This window comes from Natator depressus, chromosome 7 (assembly GCF_965152275.1).
Source record: "Natator depressus isolate rNatDep1 chromosome 7, rNatDep2.hap1, whole genome shotgun sequence".
In the NCBI taxonomy this organism is placed as follows: Eukaryota; Metazoa; Chordata; order Testudines; family Cheloniidae; genus Natator; species Natator depressus.
In genome coordinates, this window is record NC_134240.1 from 117640571 (window position 1) to 117657820 (window position 17250).

General features: G+C 44.8%; 1 protein-coding gene across 1 annotated transcript in view; it reads right to left on the minus strand.

Annotated features, from left to right (window-relative positions):
• The window catches only part of LOC141991181 (VPS10 domain-containing receptor SorCS3-like), a 468227-nt gene that overhangs the window by 325734 nt on the left and 125243 nt on the right, over positions 1-17250 (minus strand). The window contains exon 2 of the mRNA XM_074959394.1: positions 43-110. Coding sequence (XP_074815495.1) covers positions 43-110 — 68 coding nt within the window. The remainder of the gene's footprint in view (positions 1-42; positions 111-17250) is intronic.

The window sequence follows — 17250 nt, forward strand, 5'->3', positions numbered from 1 at the left end:
ACCGCTCCCTGCCATTCACTGTGATTTCCGCAAACCACTTACCTCCACAGCGAGCTTTCAGTAACGCTCCCCAAGTTGAAGTCGTAGAGCTTTGTTAGAATGAGAATCACCTGCAGGGGAGAAAGAAAAAGAAAAGAATCTTCCTTTAAGATTTTGTAACTATGTACATAATGCATCTGAAATCACCCAAGGAGAAAGGAGAGCTTAGCATTTATCCATTAAATTTGGGGTATTATAGGATCAAGTAGGTAAAAAGAAAATCATTAGCTCAGTGCATCCATGTAACTAGTAACATTTATTTTAATCCGCAGGATGGTTTGCATCTGAAATAAAACATGCCAACAAGAATTCCTTTAACATTGTTAGCTAGCTTCTCTACAGCTGTAGTTATTCAAGGTCAGGGATGGAATGAGATGGGCCTTGTTATCCAAGTAGCCCGACCAGAAATCACACTCGACTACTCCTCTCTTTATTCCCCAAGGTGCTTGACAATGAAACTCCTCAGACACAATGAAGATCCATGGAGAAAGGATTCATGCCCAGGCCCTGAACCAGGCTGCACACCTGTGCTAAGTGCCATTCTTTTTTATGAGACTTTCCCTAGGCATAAGAGTTCACACTCCCAACTAGGATCAGACTGCTGGACTGGGGTCAAAATCTGCCTTGCTCGCATACAAAGGGCTTCACAATCAATGATGGGCAAAACCTCAGCGTTTCAGGTAAAGAAACATTACCTGAACCATACATAAAAGAAACAAAGCCAAAGCTTTATACCAACGCTTGGGAAAATGGGACGGCCATAAGCCCGAGCAATTTCCAGGACTATTTACCTTTAGCAGAGATGTGTTCAAAGCACAAAATGCAGATTCAGATTTTGAACATGCCAAAATTCAAGCTAATGTTTTGTTTCACCCCCTTTTATAGTCAGTACTAAGGCCCATGAAAGTCAATGGGACTTACATAGAATCATAGGACTGGAAGGGACCTGAGAGGTCATCTAGTCCAGTCCCCTGCTCTCATGGCAGGACTAAGTATTATCAGACCATCCCTGACAGGTGTTTGTCTAACCTGCTTTTAAAAATCTCCAGTGATGGAGATTCCACAACCTCCCTAGGCAATTTATTCCAGAGACAGTTAGGAAGTTTTCCTAATGTCCAACCTAAGCGTCCCTTGCTACAATTTAAGCCCATTGCTTCTTGTCCTATCCTCAGAGGTTAAGAACAATTTTTCTCCCTCCTCCTTGTAACAACCTTTTATGTACTTGAAAACTGTTATCATGTCCCCCCTCAGTCTTCTCTTCTGCAAACTAAACAAACCCAGTTTTTTTCAATCTTCCCTCATAGGTCATGTTTTCTAGACCTTTAATCATTGTTGTTGCTCTTCTCTGGAAGAGAAGCATGCTTAAAGTTAAGCACATGCTTGAGTACTTGGCTGAATCAAGGCCTTGGTCAGCTGTGCTGGAAGGGAAGTTAAAAGGTGTAACAGGGGTTGCTGGTGAGCTCACACCCCTCAGCACACCTAGAGATATTATGCCAGCTGTACTCGCCCCCTCCCATAAGACCTCCACATAACATTACTCAGAGTGCCAATAACTACGCTTTCTCCCACTTCTTCTTTCCCCTGCACACGTAGCTCTACAGGTACGACACTCCTGCCAACATCAGATTATGAAAGGTATCTAGGCATTGCTTGGCTCACCACGGCAACACTTAACTAATTTAAAAGGTAACACCATACACTCCAGGTAGAGATGGTAGCAATGTTGACAGAAGAATTTTTCCACCAATCCAGAGGCTTCTACCCTGGGGCTTACGCTGGCTTAACTACGTCTCAGGAGTGTGATATTTTCACATCCCTAGGTGACATAGCTATGCCGTCCTAAGTTTTAGGTGTAGACCAAGTCTTGGGCTCCTAAGTTCTTGTAGGTGTTGAAATGCTGAACAGAGCCTAAATACCTTTACAAATCTAGGCTTTGCGGCCTAATACAGTGCTTACAATGTGATTCATCCAACTGACGTTAATGGGACCCCTCAGGGGAAAGTCTACGCTACAGAGCTACATCTCCCGCTTTGAGCAGGGGGTTGGACTAGATGACCTCCTGAGGTCCCTTCCAACCCTGATATTCTATGATTCTATTCTATGATACATCAGCGCAGCATCTGGTGAAGACGCTCTGTGCCGACAGGAGAGCACTCTCCCGTCAGCATAATTACTCCACCTTAGTGAGAGGCGGAAGCTATGTCAGCAGAAGAGCGTCTCCCACCAATAAAGTGCCTGTTTGGACAGCGCAAAATTTGCATCACTCAGGGGAGGGGCCTTTTCTACGCCCCTGAGCGATGTAACTTACATTGACTGAAGTGACAGTGTAGTCCTGCCCCATGCCCTTATTGGGGTTTTGGTTTTTTTTCAATTTTGCAAAATTTTGAAATCTCACCCTTGTTTCTATGTTTTCCAGGGCTCAAAATAGGCCCTTTTTCAAAAAAAAAATTGGCATTTTTTTAAAAAATGAAAATATTTAGACCATTTTTCAAAAACCTGGTTGGTGCACTACACTCCATGGCATTTGCAGGGCCAGGCCTTTAATTTGGCCTTTCCCTGCTTAACAGCCACCTGGGGCAATGAGTTAAAGGCTGAAGGTAGGGTGACCAGATGTCCCACTTTTATAGGGACAGTCCCGATATTTGGGGCTCTTTTTTTTTTTTTAATATGGGTTCCTATTACCCCCCCACCCCTCTCCCGATTTTTCACACTTGCTATCTGGTCATCCTAGCTGAAGGGAAAAGTGCAAATGTGTTAATCACTGTCACAAAACCCAGGTTGCAGTACTGTCTTATTGACAGCATATCAGAGGGAAGAGATCTATGGGAACTATAAAAGACCCTGGGGCACCTGCTTCTGCCTATGTTAATAGATGGGATGTCTGTTTCAAGCATTCATTCATCTTTATACTGTGGTTACTGTTCTCTCTCTTGCTCTTGTTTGGCTCCATTATTTCCTCCAGGGTAGAACTTAAGTGTGTGGGGGCGGGGGGAAATATAAGTTAAGCAGCTTCTGGCAGGGAATGTGAAGGAACAGTTGCTGGACAGATTTGAGTCAGGGTAGGTCACTCTATAAATCAACGTGATGCAGGAGGGAAATAAGAAAAATACCTTCATGCTATACATTAAAAGTTTCTACACAGCCTTCCGCACAAGATGAGGAACTATCAGCAAGAAATGGTGACCCAGTCACCTGGCTGCTGCACAAGTTTGCCTTTCCTGATTAACATCCCACAATCCATCACTACATGCTAGGTGATGGATGCAATGGGGCTGGATTCCCACTTTCTCAAGGATACCCTGGTTAGAGTGGCTTATTTTTAGGATGCTTCCTATTGCCCCACGGCAATGCTCTTGTCAGATCTGAGAAGCAGCACCGCCAGTACCCTTAAAGGCTAGTGCTATTAGTCACGCAGAAGGTGGCCCTCTTCCCTCTGACTCCTGAATCAATGCCCCACACAAATCTAGGGGGCGCTGTGGTACTGGAAGGGCGATCTTTCTCCTGGGACGTAAAGCCACTCGAAGGTTTGATTTTTCTTATAGTGACATTGTGCTTGTTTTCCAGTTTAGGAACCCAATCCAGCTTCCATTGAAGTCAATGGGAGCTGGATCAGATCTTAGATGTATGAGATATATTGGGTCCCAGCATCCTGGACAGATTCCAACAGGGAAATTACATTCTGCCCATTTAATTTCCCCTGTAATTTCCAGTGGATGCTGTGTTCATATTCTCTCTGTAAGGCCTCGGTTTCTTACACAGCCCTTGCTGCGTTTCATGCTCATTGTCATTGTACCTTACAGTATGTAATTTATCATTAGCAAAACTTGCGAATACTAGGCCAATGCTGACTATGCACTAATGGGCCAAATCCAGCTCTGTCATCCTGGTTTAAATCCGGAGTAAAGCCATCAACTTTGGTGGAGCTCTTCTGGATTGACACCAGCATAACAAAGCAGAATCCAGGCCTACTACTGCCTTTAGTGTCTGGAAACCATGCTGAAAATGCGAGCAAAGCAGAAATGTAAGCAGCCCTTAGCAGATAAACCTCACAAAGGGTCCTAGAAAATAACAGGAGTTGCTTGAGGCATTAGTGATCTACAACAGAGTCCCTACAACGTATCACACATACAAATCACAAACACACACACACACACACTCACACACACACACACACACACACACACACACACAATGCTGGAGGCATGCTCATACTAAAACCACAAACGGAGTGCCTTCTGCCAGCACAAAACACAGCTCTCGCTTATGAAACAAGCCACTTCAGAGTCAATACGTGTAACATGTACAATAGGTTGGGGAGTTTAAAAACCAGGGAGGATTGCAGGGAGTCATAATATCAAACCTTTGTGAATAAAGCTGTGAAAGTCCCTTTCTTCATGACATTGCCTTGTGATACTAAGGGAGCAAACGAAACTACCAAAGCAGTGTCATACATACAGCCAAGACATACATCACAGACTGAAAGAAACAGCCAAGGTCCCAGTTTGTTTTCAGACAGGCTTTTAAATGGCACGGTACTTAGCAGTGATCTTCAAGAAACTTCAGGGCCTGTTTAAGACTTTGCACAGCCACCGCCGTCCTAGGCAAAGAGGGCTGGACAACACATTTCTGAAATAACTTATCTGCCAGGAAAGTTACCATAAGAATGGCCATACTGGGTCAGGCCAAAGGTCCATCTATCCTGTCTTCTGACAGTGGCCACTGCCAGGTGCCCCAGAGGGAATTTACAGAACAGGTAATCATCAAGTGATCCATCCCCTGTCGCCCATTCCCAGCTTCTGGCAAACAGAGGCTAGGGACACCATCCCTGTCCATCCTGGCTAATCACCATTGATGGACCTATCCTCCATGAACTTATCTAGTTCTTTTTTTGAACCCTTTTATAGACTTGGCGTTCACAACATCCTCTGGCAAGGAGTGCCACAGGTTGACTGTGCATTAATTTGAAAAAAATACTTCCTTTTGTTTGTTTTAAATGTGCTGCCTATTAATTTAATTTGGTGACCCCTAATTCTTGTATTATGAGAAGGAGTAAATAATACTTCCTTATTTACTTTCTCCACACCAGTCATGATTTTATAGACCTCTATCATGTCCCCCCCCCTCAGTCATCTCTTTTCCAAGCTAAAAAGTTAGCATTTAGCAACAAGGCATTTCCAACCCTGCTTTGGGAGGAATTCCATGTACTACCCCAACACTATGCTCAACAGTACCCAACAACCTGAGAAGCAGAAGGCAACAGAGAGAATTTCCACCGGGGTCTCCCAGAGAGTGCTGTGACCAAAGGATGTTTGGTGCCCTATGCAAGATGCAGTTGGCACACTCAATCCATTTGCTACTGGGTAAGTGTTGGAGCTGAGCGAAAATGGGAACTTCCATCCTGCGCAAAATTTTGATATTGAAATTATATATATTTTTTGATGAAAAGTTGAAATATCAAAATTTTTCACCAAACACAATTCTCCAAGTAATATTGGGTTGGAAATGGAGAGACATTTCATTCTGGCATTTTCAATCAAAATGAAAAATTTCTATATGCCTGAATTGAAAGGTTTAATTTCTGTTTATTGAACTGGGTGTTGGCGTTCATTTACTTGATGCCCCCATTCTCCCCTGGGGGATGGGCTCTGTGGCCAAAGTAATTTCCCATGATGCCCCCTAGTCATGTGACTTCCATGAGGCACCAGGCAGCTCAGTCAGAGGGGAGACCACATTGCATCATAGGAGACTGTAGTCCAGGCAGGGAGCCCAGCCCATAGGACAGAACAGGGACACGAGACAGCCATACTACAACTCCCATGAGGCAATGCAATCTCATGTGAAAACGCAGTTTAACGTTGAATTAACTCAAAATTAAATTATCTGAAGTGAAATCGTTCATTTCAGTGTTCCTAATGGAAAATTTGAAAAAAATTCAGCAAAATCATTTTTTTTCCAGAAACTGCATTATCTGTTGAAAAATCATTTTGAAGAAAAAAATCCCAACTGGCTCTAGCAAGCAGCCACACCACAAAAAACTGCTACCACTATAGTTAATTATCTGTAGTGCAGTAGCATCTAGGGGCCTCAATCATGGACCAGGACCCTGTTGTCCAAACACAGAACCAAAACGACAGTTCCTGATCCAAAGAGTTTCCATTCTAAGGGCATGTCTACCCTACAGCTGCTATGGCGCCACAGCAAAGATGCTTCCTGCATCGATGGAAGGGGTTTTTCCATCAGTGCAGTTCATTTACCTCTCCGAGAGGTGAAAGTTTGGTCAACGGAAGAATTCTTCCATCAGCCTAGCTGCATCTACAGTAGGGATTATGTCGACCTAACTACAAAGCTCAGGTCACAATATTTTTCACAGCCCTGGGAGACATAGCTAGGTCAACCTAACTTTTAAGTGTAGACCAGGCCTAAGTATCAGCCTCTGCTTTTGTCCACTAGAGGTGGCTCCTCCAGGTCAGGGTGAAAGCGTGGGGACAGCAGGGACAGCATGAGGAAGCTTGCACTGCTGCATACATGGCAAGCATAATGTACTTCTCCTCAAGACAGAGGCTTTCAGTCTCCAAGATTGGTCGATCTGGTAGCTTTTACTTTGAGCAAAAAGAAAAAGAACACACAGAGAAAGAACCTGCAAATGGACCTAGATCTGCCACAGCCGCCTCAGTTTTGGTCCATATGGAAAACACCAAGCACAGGGGAATTCCTGTTGTATGGAAGAAATATTAGGAATCCTTGAAAACATAATTACAGAAGGGCTCACGAGCCCCTGAGCACCTTCAGGGGCGTAAGAACCTTTCCTGGCCACACAATTTTACTATGAAGGAAAATAACTTTAGTTCATTAAATCTTTCCCCAGATCTTGCCACCTCTAAATTGGTGAAGTGCTTTGCATATACCCCCACATAGAAGTATGGCTCTTTACAGTGTAAATGCATTTGATTCCTTCAGCAGCTTGATAAAGAACTTCCAAACAACTGAGAAGTGTCAAGTCAAAGGCAGTTACTCTCATGTATCAAGGAGACATCCTCATTAGAGAGAGATGTGTGATCACTTTAGGTAGAGAAGCTGAGAAGCCAGCCTTGATCCGCAGCATGCAATTCATCCCTATCCTCAGCAATCGGCTTTATCAGCAGAGAGATTAACATAGCTCATCAGTAGCCCTGTCCACATATTTGCAGAGTGTAATTAATAAGAAGCAAAGGAAGGCGTGTTGTGCAGGCAGTGTCTTGTTGTAAAAAAAGAGAGAGAAGGGATAGCTTTAGCTATGAAAAATGAGAGCTCTCCCTCTCACACTCTTAAACGCTGGAGTGCATTTTTTCATTTCCAAGCTAAATACTCATTTTCCATCACATTTGTAACCTTTTCCCTCAGTGCTAGGTGAGGAAAGCTTCTCCACTATTGGAATTTGCATTTCCCGGACTCTGATGAAAGCAGCTGCGCTGATGGGGCTGATGAAAACATGGGCCAACGGGCAGTGCTCCCCATGGACCTTCTGCAATTGAGGGGAGACCAGCACCGGTGTTTCTGAGAGCCAACAAAAAAGGGCAGATGCCGTTCCTGGCTGTTTGATTGCTTGCACTATAGTCTTAAAGAAAAAAAAAAAGTCAAGCCAATTTATCCACTGGACTTCAATGTAGTTTCACCAGGGATTAATTTGGTCATTAAGCCAGTCTCTACCACCAACAGGAAGCTGCACAGTATACGGTCCACAGCCTGATCTAGCAAGACACAAACATCTGCTTAACTTTAGTCCTATTAATGTCAATTACTTCCATGGGACTCCTCACACACTCAAAGTTAAGGTTGTGCATAAGAGTTTTGCTAAATCAGGGCCCCAGCATGGAGAAAAGCACTCAGAGTCCAATCCCACACCACACAAATCTCATCTGTTGTTGGGTCACTTAACAGACTCCAAGTTAAGGGCTGCGGAGCTTTGAAATTAATTTGATCTCATTTTATGGGTTTGCATCAAGATCAAGGGAAATTCATGGGTTTTTTGAGGGGGGTGGGCAGGGTTATGCAAAAACAGCTGAAATGGGGAGGCTCCCGCTGAGATTTGATTTGTGATTTTTTTTCTTCCTTCCTCAAAAATAATGTTCACACAACCCCTTCTAGACAGGACCATGACGTTCCTCCTAGCCCCACACATATCCCCAGTCATATACACCTGCCATATGCAATGACACTGCACTCGCTTATCCCAGCTGCTTGGGTGTAGTGGTTTACATCTTAACAATACAGTTTCCTGCTGGGAAGAGAGGACAGAGGTGCTAAATATTATGATGGTACCTCTGAGGAATTCAAAGCACTTTGCACAACATTAATTGGGGCACAGCCCATACCACCACTGTAAGAAAGACAAGAAATAGCCTTGTTTCACAGATGAGGAAAACTGAGGCGGAGAAAGATTAAGTTATAATTTGCTCAGAGTAACTAACACAGCAAGTCTGGGCACAACAGGGAAGAGAAACGGAATCTCTCAGAACACCAGCCCAATGCTCTCACCACAAATCAACCCTCCCTCACTGGCTTTGGTGAGCCTACTCGCAGAAGCTGGTGTCCGAGAACTCTATTGGTTGAGGGGTTTCATTTCACAAGAACGAAAGGCACTGATAACACCTGAGGGGCCAGTTCCTTTCCTGGTGTAAATCACCCTGGCTCCAGTTGACCAAACCAATCTACAGCCGCAGAGGATCTGCTCCTATAAAAATATGTAAGAAAAAAAAATCAGAATATAGCTTCAGGCAGGGCTAGCAAAAGAAACCCTGAAAATGAAAGAAACGAGTCCAGAGATCAGACACAAAAGCTAAATATGTTCAAGAGCCCCTGCGATCACCAAATTGCTGAGACTGTCAAATGTGTCCTCAAAACAAAAACGAATAAAAGAACTGAAGAAAAATGCCCTCTTTTAATCCTCTTTGGCCTGGGCTGCTTTTCATTTTTTGGTTGGAAAACAAGTACTTGGGGCTGGATCCAACGCCCACTGAAGCCAATGGGAGTCTTTTCACTGTCAGTGGAGACTTCTGGGTGGAAAATGTAGCTTGAAATTCCCGTTTCTGAAATGCAGAACAAACGAGCAAAATTTGCTGTTGTAAACAGAGAGAGCGTGAGCATGTTTTTTAAACTGCTCCTGAAAAGCGCCAACTCTGTGGAGTGCAGTCCCCATCTGCATCCACAGGACAGGTGCATTAATGATCTGGAGGATGGCATGGACTGCACCCTCAGCAAGTTTGCAGATGACACTAAACTGGAAGGCATGGTAGATACATTGAAGGGTAGGGATAGGATACAGAGGGACCTAGACAAATTCGAGGATTGGGCCAAAAGAAATCTGATGAGGTTCAACAAGGACAAGTGCAGAGTCCTACACTTAGGATGGAAGAATCCCATGCACTGCTACAGACTAGGGACCGAATGGCTCAGCAGCAGTTCTGCAGAAAAGGACCTAGGGGTTAGGGTGGACGAGAAGCTGGATATGAGTCAACAGTGTGCCCTTGTTGCCAAGAAGGCTAAGGGCATTTTGGGCTGTATAAGTAGGGGCATTGCCAGCAGATCCAGGGACGTGATCGTTCCCATCTATTCAACATTGGTGAGGCCTCATCTGGAGTACTGTGTCCAGTTTTGGGCTCCACACTACAAGAAGGATGTGGAAAAATTGGAAAGTGTCCAACAAAAATGATTAGGGGACTGGAACACATGATTTATGAGGAGAGGCTGAGGGAACTGGGATTGTTTAGTCTACAGAAGAGAAGAATGAGGGGGGATTTGATAGCTGCTTTCAACTACCTGAAAGGGGGTTCCAAAGAGGATGGATCTAGACTGTTCTCAGTGGTAGCAGATGACAGGACAAGGAGTAATGGTCTCAAGTTGCAGTGGGGGAGATTTAGGTTGGATATTAGGAAAAACTTTTTCACTAGGAGGGTGGTGAAGCACTGGAATGGGTTACCTAGGGAGATGGTGGAATCTCCTTCCTTTGAGGTTTTTAAGGTCAGGCTTGATAAAGCCCTGGTTGGGATGATTTAATTGGGGATTGGTCCTGCTTTAAGCAGGGGGTTGGACTAGATGACCTTCTGAGGTTTGCTATGGTTCTAAGGTTTTCACACATCTATTCGCACCTCTAGGGCATTAGAGGGCGTTTGTCAGGCCTATCCATCCAGGCCCTGTATTCAGATAACAAAGGTGTTCGCTAGTGCAACTGTGATATGGACCAGTCTCAACTTCAAAAAGAAAAGGAGGACTTGTGGCACCTTAGAGACTAACAAATTTATTTTAGCATAAGCTTTCGTGAGCTACAGCTCACTTCATCAGATGCATTCAGTGGACTATTCACTGACCTATTCGCTTTTGTCCTATAGGCTAAACACTCCAATAGTCATAACTGCAGTCACTTTTGACCAGGGCTGGTGACCCAGAGGTGAAATGCTCTGTTGCCTGTCATTCTGTATGCTCTTTGAGACTGTCATTTGTTAAGTGTTTGTACAATGCCTAGCACAAGCGGGCCATGACCTGGTTGTGGTCTTTATTATTTAACATTTATATTGCATTAGAGCCTAATTAAACCATTACTCATGCCTTGGGGACCTGACAGTAGTCCTTATGGCTGGATGTCATAGGCCCTGAGACATTCACCACAGTATGGGGAGAGAAGTCAGATTCTCCTGCTTCGGAAGCACAGGGCCTTAGGTTACTCTGTTAGCAGTACAGAGTCATTCACACAGTGTAAACCGCTGTGATTCTCCCTAGCCCAGACTAGTGGTGCACAAAAGCTGATTCAATACAGCATGAGCACAGTGAGATAGCTGGGTTTGTTGCCTCCTTAGCAAGAGGTCTCTGGCTTTCCTGTTTACTCCGGTTCCAATACCATGCCTAGTTCTGTGGAAGCTATACAACCATTTGGGGATCTTTTTCTGCTACTAATATCTTGATGCCAAAGAGCATAAACCCTTTCAATTTCTCCTACACAGAAGGGTACTGTGAGAAAGCTCCTCCACACCATTTGGCCTGCGGATGCACCAACAGGGGTTTGTGATTACAAAAGGTGAGGCAGGGGCAGGCCTGGTCAGTGATGACTGGCAAATAGGCCAAAAGTCAAAGGTTGAGGTCTTAATAGTCAGACCCTATAATGGCGTTCCCCGCTAATATCCCTCCTCGTGCCTAGATCTGGGAAAGAAGCTCTTGTGACATTGGGTGACGCTTCTGCTCTCTGCTTGGTCTGTGACAGTCTCTCTTCCGGCCAAACTGCCACCAGGTCCCCATTTCGTCCCCCCCTGCCAGGGGTACAAAGTCCAACAATTGTCCAAATGCCGTCTCCTTACAATGTTCAGCCCCAGCTCAGGGCTCTGTGCCCCTATACAAGTGGCTGTCAGGCTACACCCGGTTCTGGCCCAGGGACCCTATAAGCAGCAGTTCAGGTCTGCTCAGTTCCCAACCCTGTTTGGCTGGGCTCCTTCCTACCAGCCTCTCTCTTCCCTTGCTTGTTTCTGGGTTTGCCACAGGAGCCTGCTCTACTCCCCATGGCTACTTCACCCCCTCCAAGCCTCTTGCTAGCCTCCTTCCTCTAGGGCAGCATCTGAGGGCTTATCTCCCCCTGGACTTCCTCATTCTCCCTCACGACTTCCCACATCCCTGAGAGTGGCTGCAGCCTCCTTCCCCTTCAGCCCGCTTTCAGCTTTCAACTTCCTGGCTTTATAGTGCTGTCCCAGCCCTTCCGCAGCCAACCCTGGCCCTTCTGCTCCCAGGTGGCACCAGGTAATCTAACTGGACTGTCAGGCCCTCATTCACCCTATCAGGGTGCACACCCCACCACAGACCCCCCCACCCCCATCCAATTCTGAATATCACCCTCAGCTGCCCCCTTATTACTCTGGGCTCCCCTTGCCCATCTGACCTGGAGCTCCCTTCCACTTAACCAGAGCACTCCACTCTGTACAGGAGCATCCTGTGGCCTTTTCCACCTCTTAGTGCTTTTGTGAATGGCCAGCTGCCCTCTTCACCTCGCGGTGGGCTTACCTGGCCCCCTCCTTCAGCGAGCAGTCCGCTAGCCCTCTCTCCCTGTCATTACTCATCAGGGACTGGTATCGTCACCCAGTTCTTCCCCAAGGCACCACTAAGTGCCCGCAGAGAGCAAAACAGCCTGTCCTCCACCAATTCTGCAGCAGCAGGACTGGGAAACCCTCCTCCACCAGCCCTTAATGCTGCAAGGCAGAAGCAACCCAGAATATATTTGGCTATGGAGTACGGCCCAAAAGCCAAAACATTAAAGGGTCAGTACAACAGAGCTGGTAGGAGGGTCACCCAAACCTGCTGCTGAGGTAGGATATTTGCTCCTGCTTGATGTCAGGATGCACCATGCTATCTTTGGGGCAGGATATTGGGGAGGGTGGGGGAAGAGGCCCTTATTCTTTCTAGTCATTAAAGGGTCCATAGCATTATTTGTGAGAAGATTATTAATTAATATTGGTATCCTGATCAAATTGCAGAAGTATATCCTGCCTACCGCCCTGTAGCTTCAATCGCTGCTATTGCCCACCATTAACTAGCTGTTGCGTTAACACCCCAGAGGCTGGGCTGGATCCCTGAGCATAGCTGGTAGGTTGGTTTGTAAAGCATTTTGGCATCTCTCTAGATGAAAAGCACTCCATAAAAGCTAAATATTATTCTAATTGTTGGGCATGAGTCAGGGTAAGCTCGTCTTTGGGGAAGGCATGGTGTATTAATCAGTCTTTTAAAGCTACCAGCAAAAACACGGGGGATAGTTGGGCAGGATCCCAAGCCAATATAAACAAACACACTGGTGGGGGGGGGGGGGAACACAACAGCTCACAAGTAGCACAAGTCACAGAAGTCAGAGATGGAAAAGACCTATTAGGTTATCTAAGCCATTTCTCTGACAAGGCATGATTTTTCACCCATAGTATCTTTGCTGCTGCTTCTAGATGGCCCGGCTGTGAGCAAACAAGCATTCCCACAAGAAAAGACATCTAGATGGCTTAAAATAACAGAAGTCCGTGCTTTATCTTTGTGTAACTCAGTTAAACATAAATACAATCTCTACTGGCTGGTGGAGATATGATTTAAGGGTCCTCTGTCATGCATAAAAGGAGGCAACGGCAAAGAACTCATAATTTATTTTTATTGATTCAGCAGCCCACACTGGATCATCCTTCCCCTCTGCTAAGATATCATGGCCAAAGTCTTGGGCAACTTAATTTTTTTTTTTTTTTACTTCTTTTTCTTCTTCCCAAAGCTGTGATATGTATCTCACTCCCTAAGTTCAAGCAGGAAACCTGACAGGAAAAAAAAGGGGCCCTTATTCCAATTATCTTTCAATACCCTCTGTGAGCTGGCAGAGCTTGTGCTCCAATTTAACTCTGTGGAAGCACATCCCAGCTCGAAGGGTAATTTAACAGTTCCCCGTGCCAGGACCTGAGCTGGGAGATGGGCTGAACTCAAAGTTTGGGGGCACAAGCTTCAGAGTAGAGCTCTCGTTAAAAAGAAAAATGGTTGATACAAGGCGAGAGAGCGAGCAGCACTTGAGATGTGATGATGAACTGCCAGGGCAAGTAAGGGTCTGAAGACCAGCCTCATTTCAAAGCAGCAACCAAAGTTTGTTGGGAATTTTCCGTCTAAGTGATTTTTTGATGAAAATATGTAGTTTCCCCTAAATTGATTTTTCAAAAAAATAAGAAAAAATTGCTTTCTGTCAGGAAAATCTATGTGAAATATTTTGTTCTGGATAGTTTAGAACTGAATTGAAATATTTCATTATGTTGAACTAAACTGAAAGATTTTGTTCCGAATCAGTTCAACATTAAACAGTATCTGCCTATGGTGCCACAATGCTTCATGGAAATTGTAGTTTGAATTTTCCTGCCCCCATCGTCCCCCAGGGGCGGGGCTCCTTAATTGGACTACATCTCCCATGATCCACTGTGGTCTCCCCTTTGACTAAGCCACATGGTGCATCATGGGAGATGTAGTCTGGCCAGGGAGCCTGTCCCATACAGAGGAATGAGGGCATGACCAGCTGAACTAAAATTCCTAAGAGGCACCATGGCATCATAGATACATGCAGTGCAATGTGAAACTAATTCAAAGCAAAATGTTTCTATTCACTTCAGCAAACCAAAACAAAAAAAGTGTTTTGACATTGCTGAATAGAAATGTTTCTGAACTTTTTGTTATGCAAAAATGATTTGGTGTTTCAACATTTCATACCAATTCGAGATGAAAACAAATGTCTAAATATCAGAACTTCCAGTGAGATGGAAATACTGAGTTTTGCTCAGCTCTAGCTGTAAGTCCTCATTGTCCTGATCTGATTTAAGTCAGTTTAGGTCTTTAAAAAAAGAAGGAAAGAAACCTGCTTCACTAGCACCACCAAGGAAGCCAGTGCCCTCTTCCTAACTGAGTTGCTGAGTTTATACTCCATCCTCATCCTCTCCTGTGCCTTCCACCACCCACTAGTTATTCCCCCTTCCTCAACACCTTCTTTCCCCTATGGTTTTCTGTCTGTCTGTCTTTGTGGCTGCTCTTTCAGCATTTCCTTCAATAGTTCTTTCTACCGCTTTTGCTATCTGCAGGAATCTCACAGAGCACAGTCCCTTGGTCTCCTCTTCCATCTTTGCATTAGAGCTGGTCAGGCAACGCTTTTGGTTCCCCATGAAAAATACATATGAAAACAGAAAAGTTGGCTGTCATCAACATTTTTCCTTCAAAGATTTTAGGTTGTCCTTAAAAAAAAATGAAAACCTTTTCCCGCACCCCCTCTCATTTTTGGCAACTGAGAATCTAAAAATTTCAGCCAAAACACAGAACATGTTTTTCATTTGGTCAATGGAAAAAAGAAAATCCAAATTTCTTTTTGTCAAAATTGGACATGACCCATGGAAATCTCCATTTTGATGCAAGAGCCATTTTTTGTCAAAAAAATGTTTTAAATGAAAAATTTACACCAGCTCTACACCTTATCTTTGGTGGCCTCATGCACTTTCGTGGCTTCAGTTGCCATATCTGCACTGACTACTCAAATATTTCTCCACATCCAGCCTATTGTATTTCTGACAGCTCCTCTTGGGTGCCTCACAATCAACTCAAGCTCAACAAGCTCAAAACTTTCAACTACCCCGGTCCTTTACTGTCATCATATTTCCTGTCATCCAGACTCTCAACCCAAGAGTCATCCTTGTATTCCTCTCTCTCTTTAGGTTCTCACATCCAGAGACTTATCAGATTTTATGGTTCCCTCTTCCACAACATCTCAAAATGTGACCTTTCCTCAGAAAGAGTGAGTGAAAGAGAAAGGGGAAAGAACGGGGCTTTCGGTTTTTCACAACAGCATCATTTCAAACCTGTTCTGTCCCCACACACTGAAGTATGGAAGCAAATCCTGGCATCCTTACTCAGGCAAAAGTCTTGTCAGTTTAAATGGGAATGTAACAGATTGTTAGGTGCTAGGATCCTGCATAAAATTTACACATTCTTGCATTTTATTCATGCCAGCAGCCAGAACAGACATGCTCTGTTAACTCCAATTCAGTACTTGAATGGGTTTGAGTGTTTCCATCTGGTGCAGCAGGAATTAGGGGCAGGATCAGAGGGTTCCTAGAACAGGCAAACTCTGGCAGCAAGTGGATGTTTGTTGTTGAAGTTAACAAAAAAGGAAACCCCAGGAAGGGGACAAGTTTGGATCCCTACTTTGGATGGGTGGGTGGCAGGACTCTGTTAGGAGCAACATGGGATGCCACCTGCTCATGGGGAGGTTAGCCAGAGTAAGGACTACTTCAAGCTCCAGTTTTGAATAATGTGGCAGCTTTGTTCAAATTCCCCAGTGTTTATTCCCTGATCTACCCCAAACACCTTGGGGAAAACAGGCCCCATGTATTTCTAAGCAGCTCTTTACCTCAACAGCAAAACTCATCTGATGAAGAGCTGGGATCAGTACAGAAAACACAATACTTCATGCAATTTGAGGGTGAAGTATCTGGATTAGGGACCTATTTACAGCTCTCTGGAGGCTCAAATTAACATCAGCCACAGTCTGCAGGCACCAGCTGTGCTGCACAATTCCATTCAGTTTTATTTTTCATAACATCTATTATAAAAAAGTGTCCCAAAATGCATTTACAATGTTACTATAAATAACACAATTACCAAGTTAAATAATGAACAGCAGCAGAGAGAGGTAGAGGCAGGAGAAGGAAGGGCCATTCACAGACAAGACTGGACGTGAAATGGAGAGCTGATGAGGCAGAGAGACACAGGAAGGCTCCTGAAGCCTCTGACTGCCAGCCGCTGGGACTAGACAACAGGAGGTGGATCACTTGATAATTGCCCTGTTCTGTTCATTTCCTTTGAAGCATCTGGCACCAGCCACTGATGGAAGACAGGATACGGAGCTAGATGGACCATTGGTCTGACTCAGCGTGGCCCTTCTTATGATCAGAGAAGGCTCTGCCACTTACAGTAGCTGCACTGTGTGACGCCACAGAGAAGAGACCAGTGCTAGGTAAGCAGAGGTCGTGGGAGCAGAAGGGAAGGTCAGATGTGTGATGTAGGCTGGAGCATGTCCATGGAGGGACTGAACACCAAAGAGGGCAATTTGGAAACACATTCTGAGATATGGGTGAGGAGGTTGGGCAACTTACCCCCATATGGGTCATTAGCCTGGTGGGAAACCTGGGTCTTCAGCACCAGAGGGCCTGACTCCAAGCCCACTGAAGTCAATGGAAAGACTTCCATGGACTGCATTGGTTCAGACCCTAAAAGCAGTGGCATTTACAGGTTGAGCTAAAAAAAAAACAGTCTGGATTTTCAAAGATATTTAGGTGCCTAAAGATGCAGATAGACGTCTAGTGGGGATTTATAAATGCATCTAAGCAGGCCAAACATCTCTCTCCCATTGACTGATTGATTTTGTAAATTCCACCGAATGCCTGTCCACATCTCTAGGAGCCTAACAACCTTTGCAAATCTGGCCCTAACACTATTAGCAACTAGCAGTAGTAGGTTGTTATCCTCTAACTGCTCAGCCACTAGAGCAGGACAACACAATTTTCCAGGATGTTATATATTGCCCCTGTTAGAAGGTGCTCATTCTGAGTGTCCGAAGCCTTCCACAGTTCTAATGTTATGTTAGGTGCCACTTTTACAATGACCTCCTGTAAGGGTTATCAGCAAGGTTTGAGCCCAGGACCTTCAGCT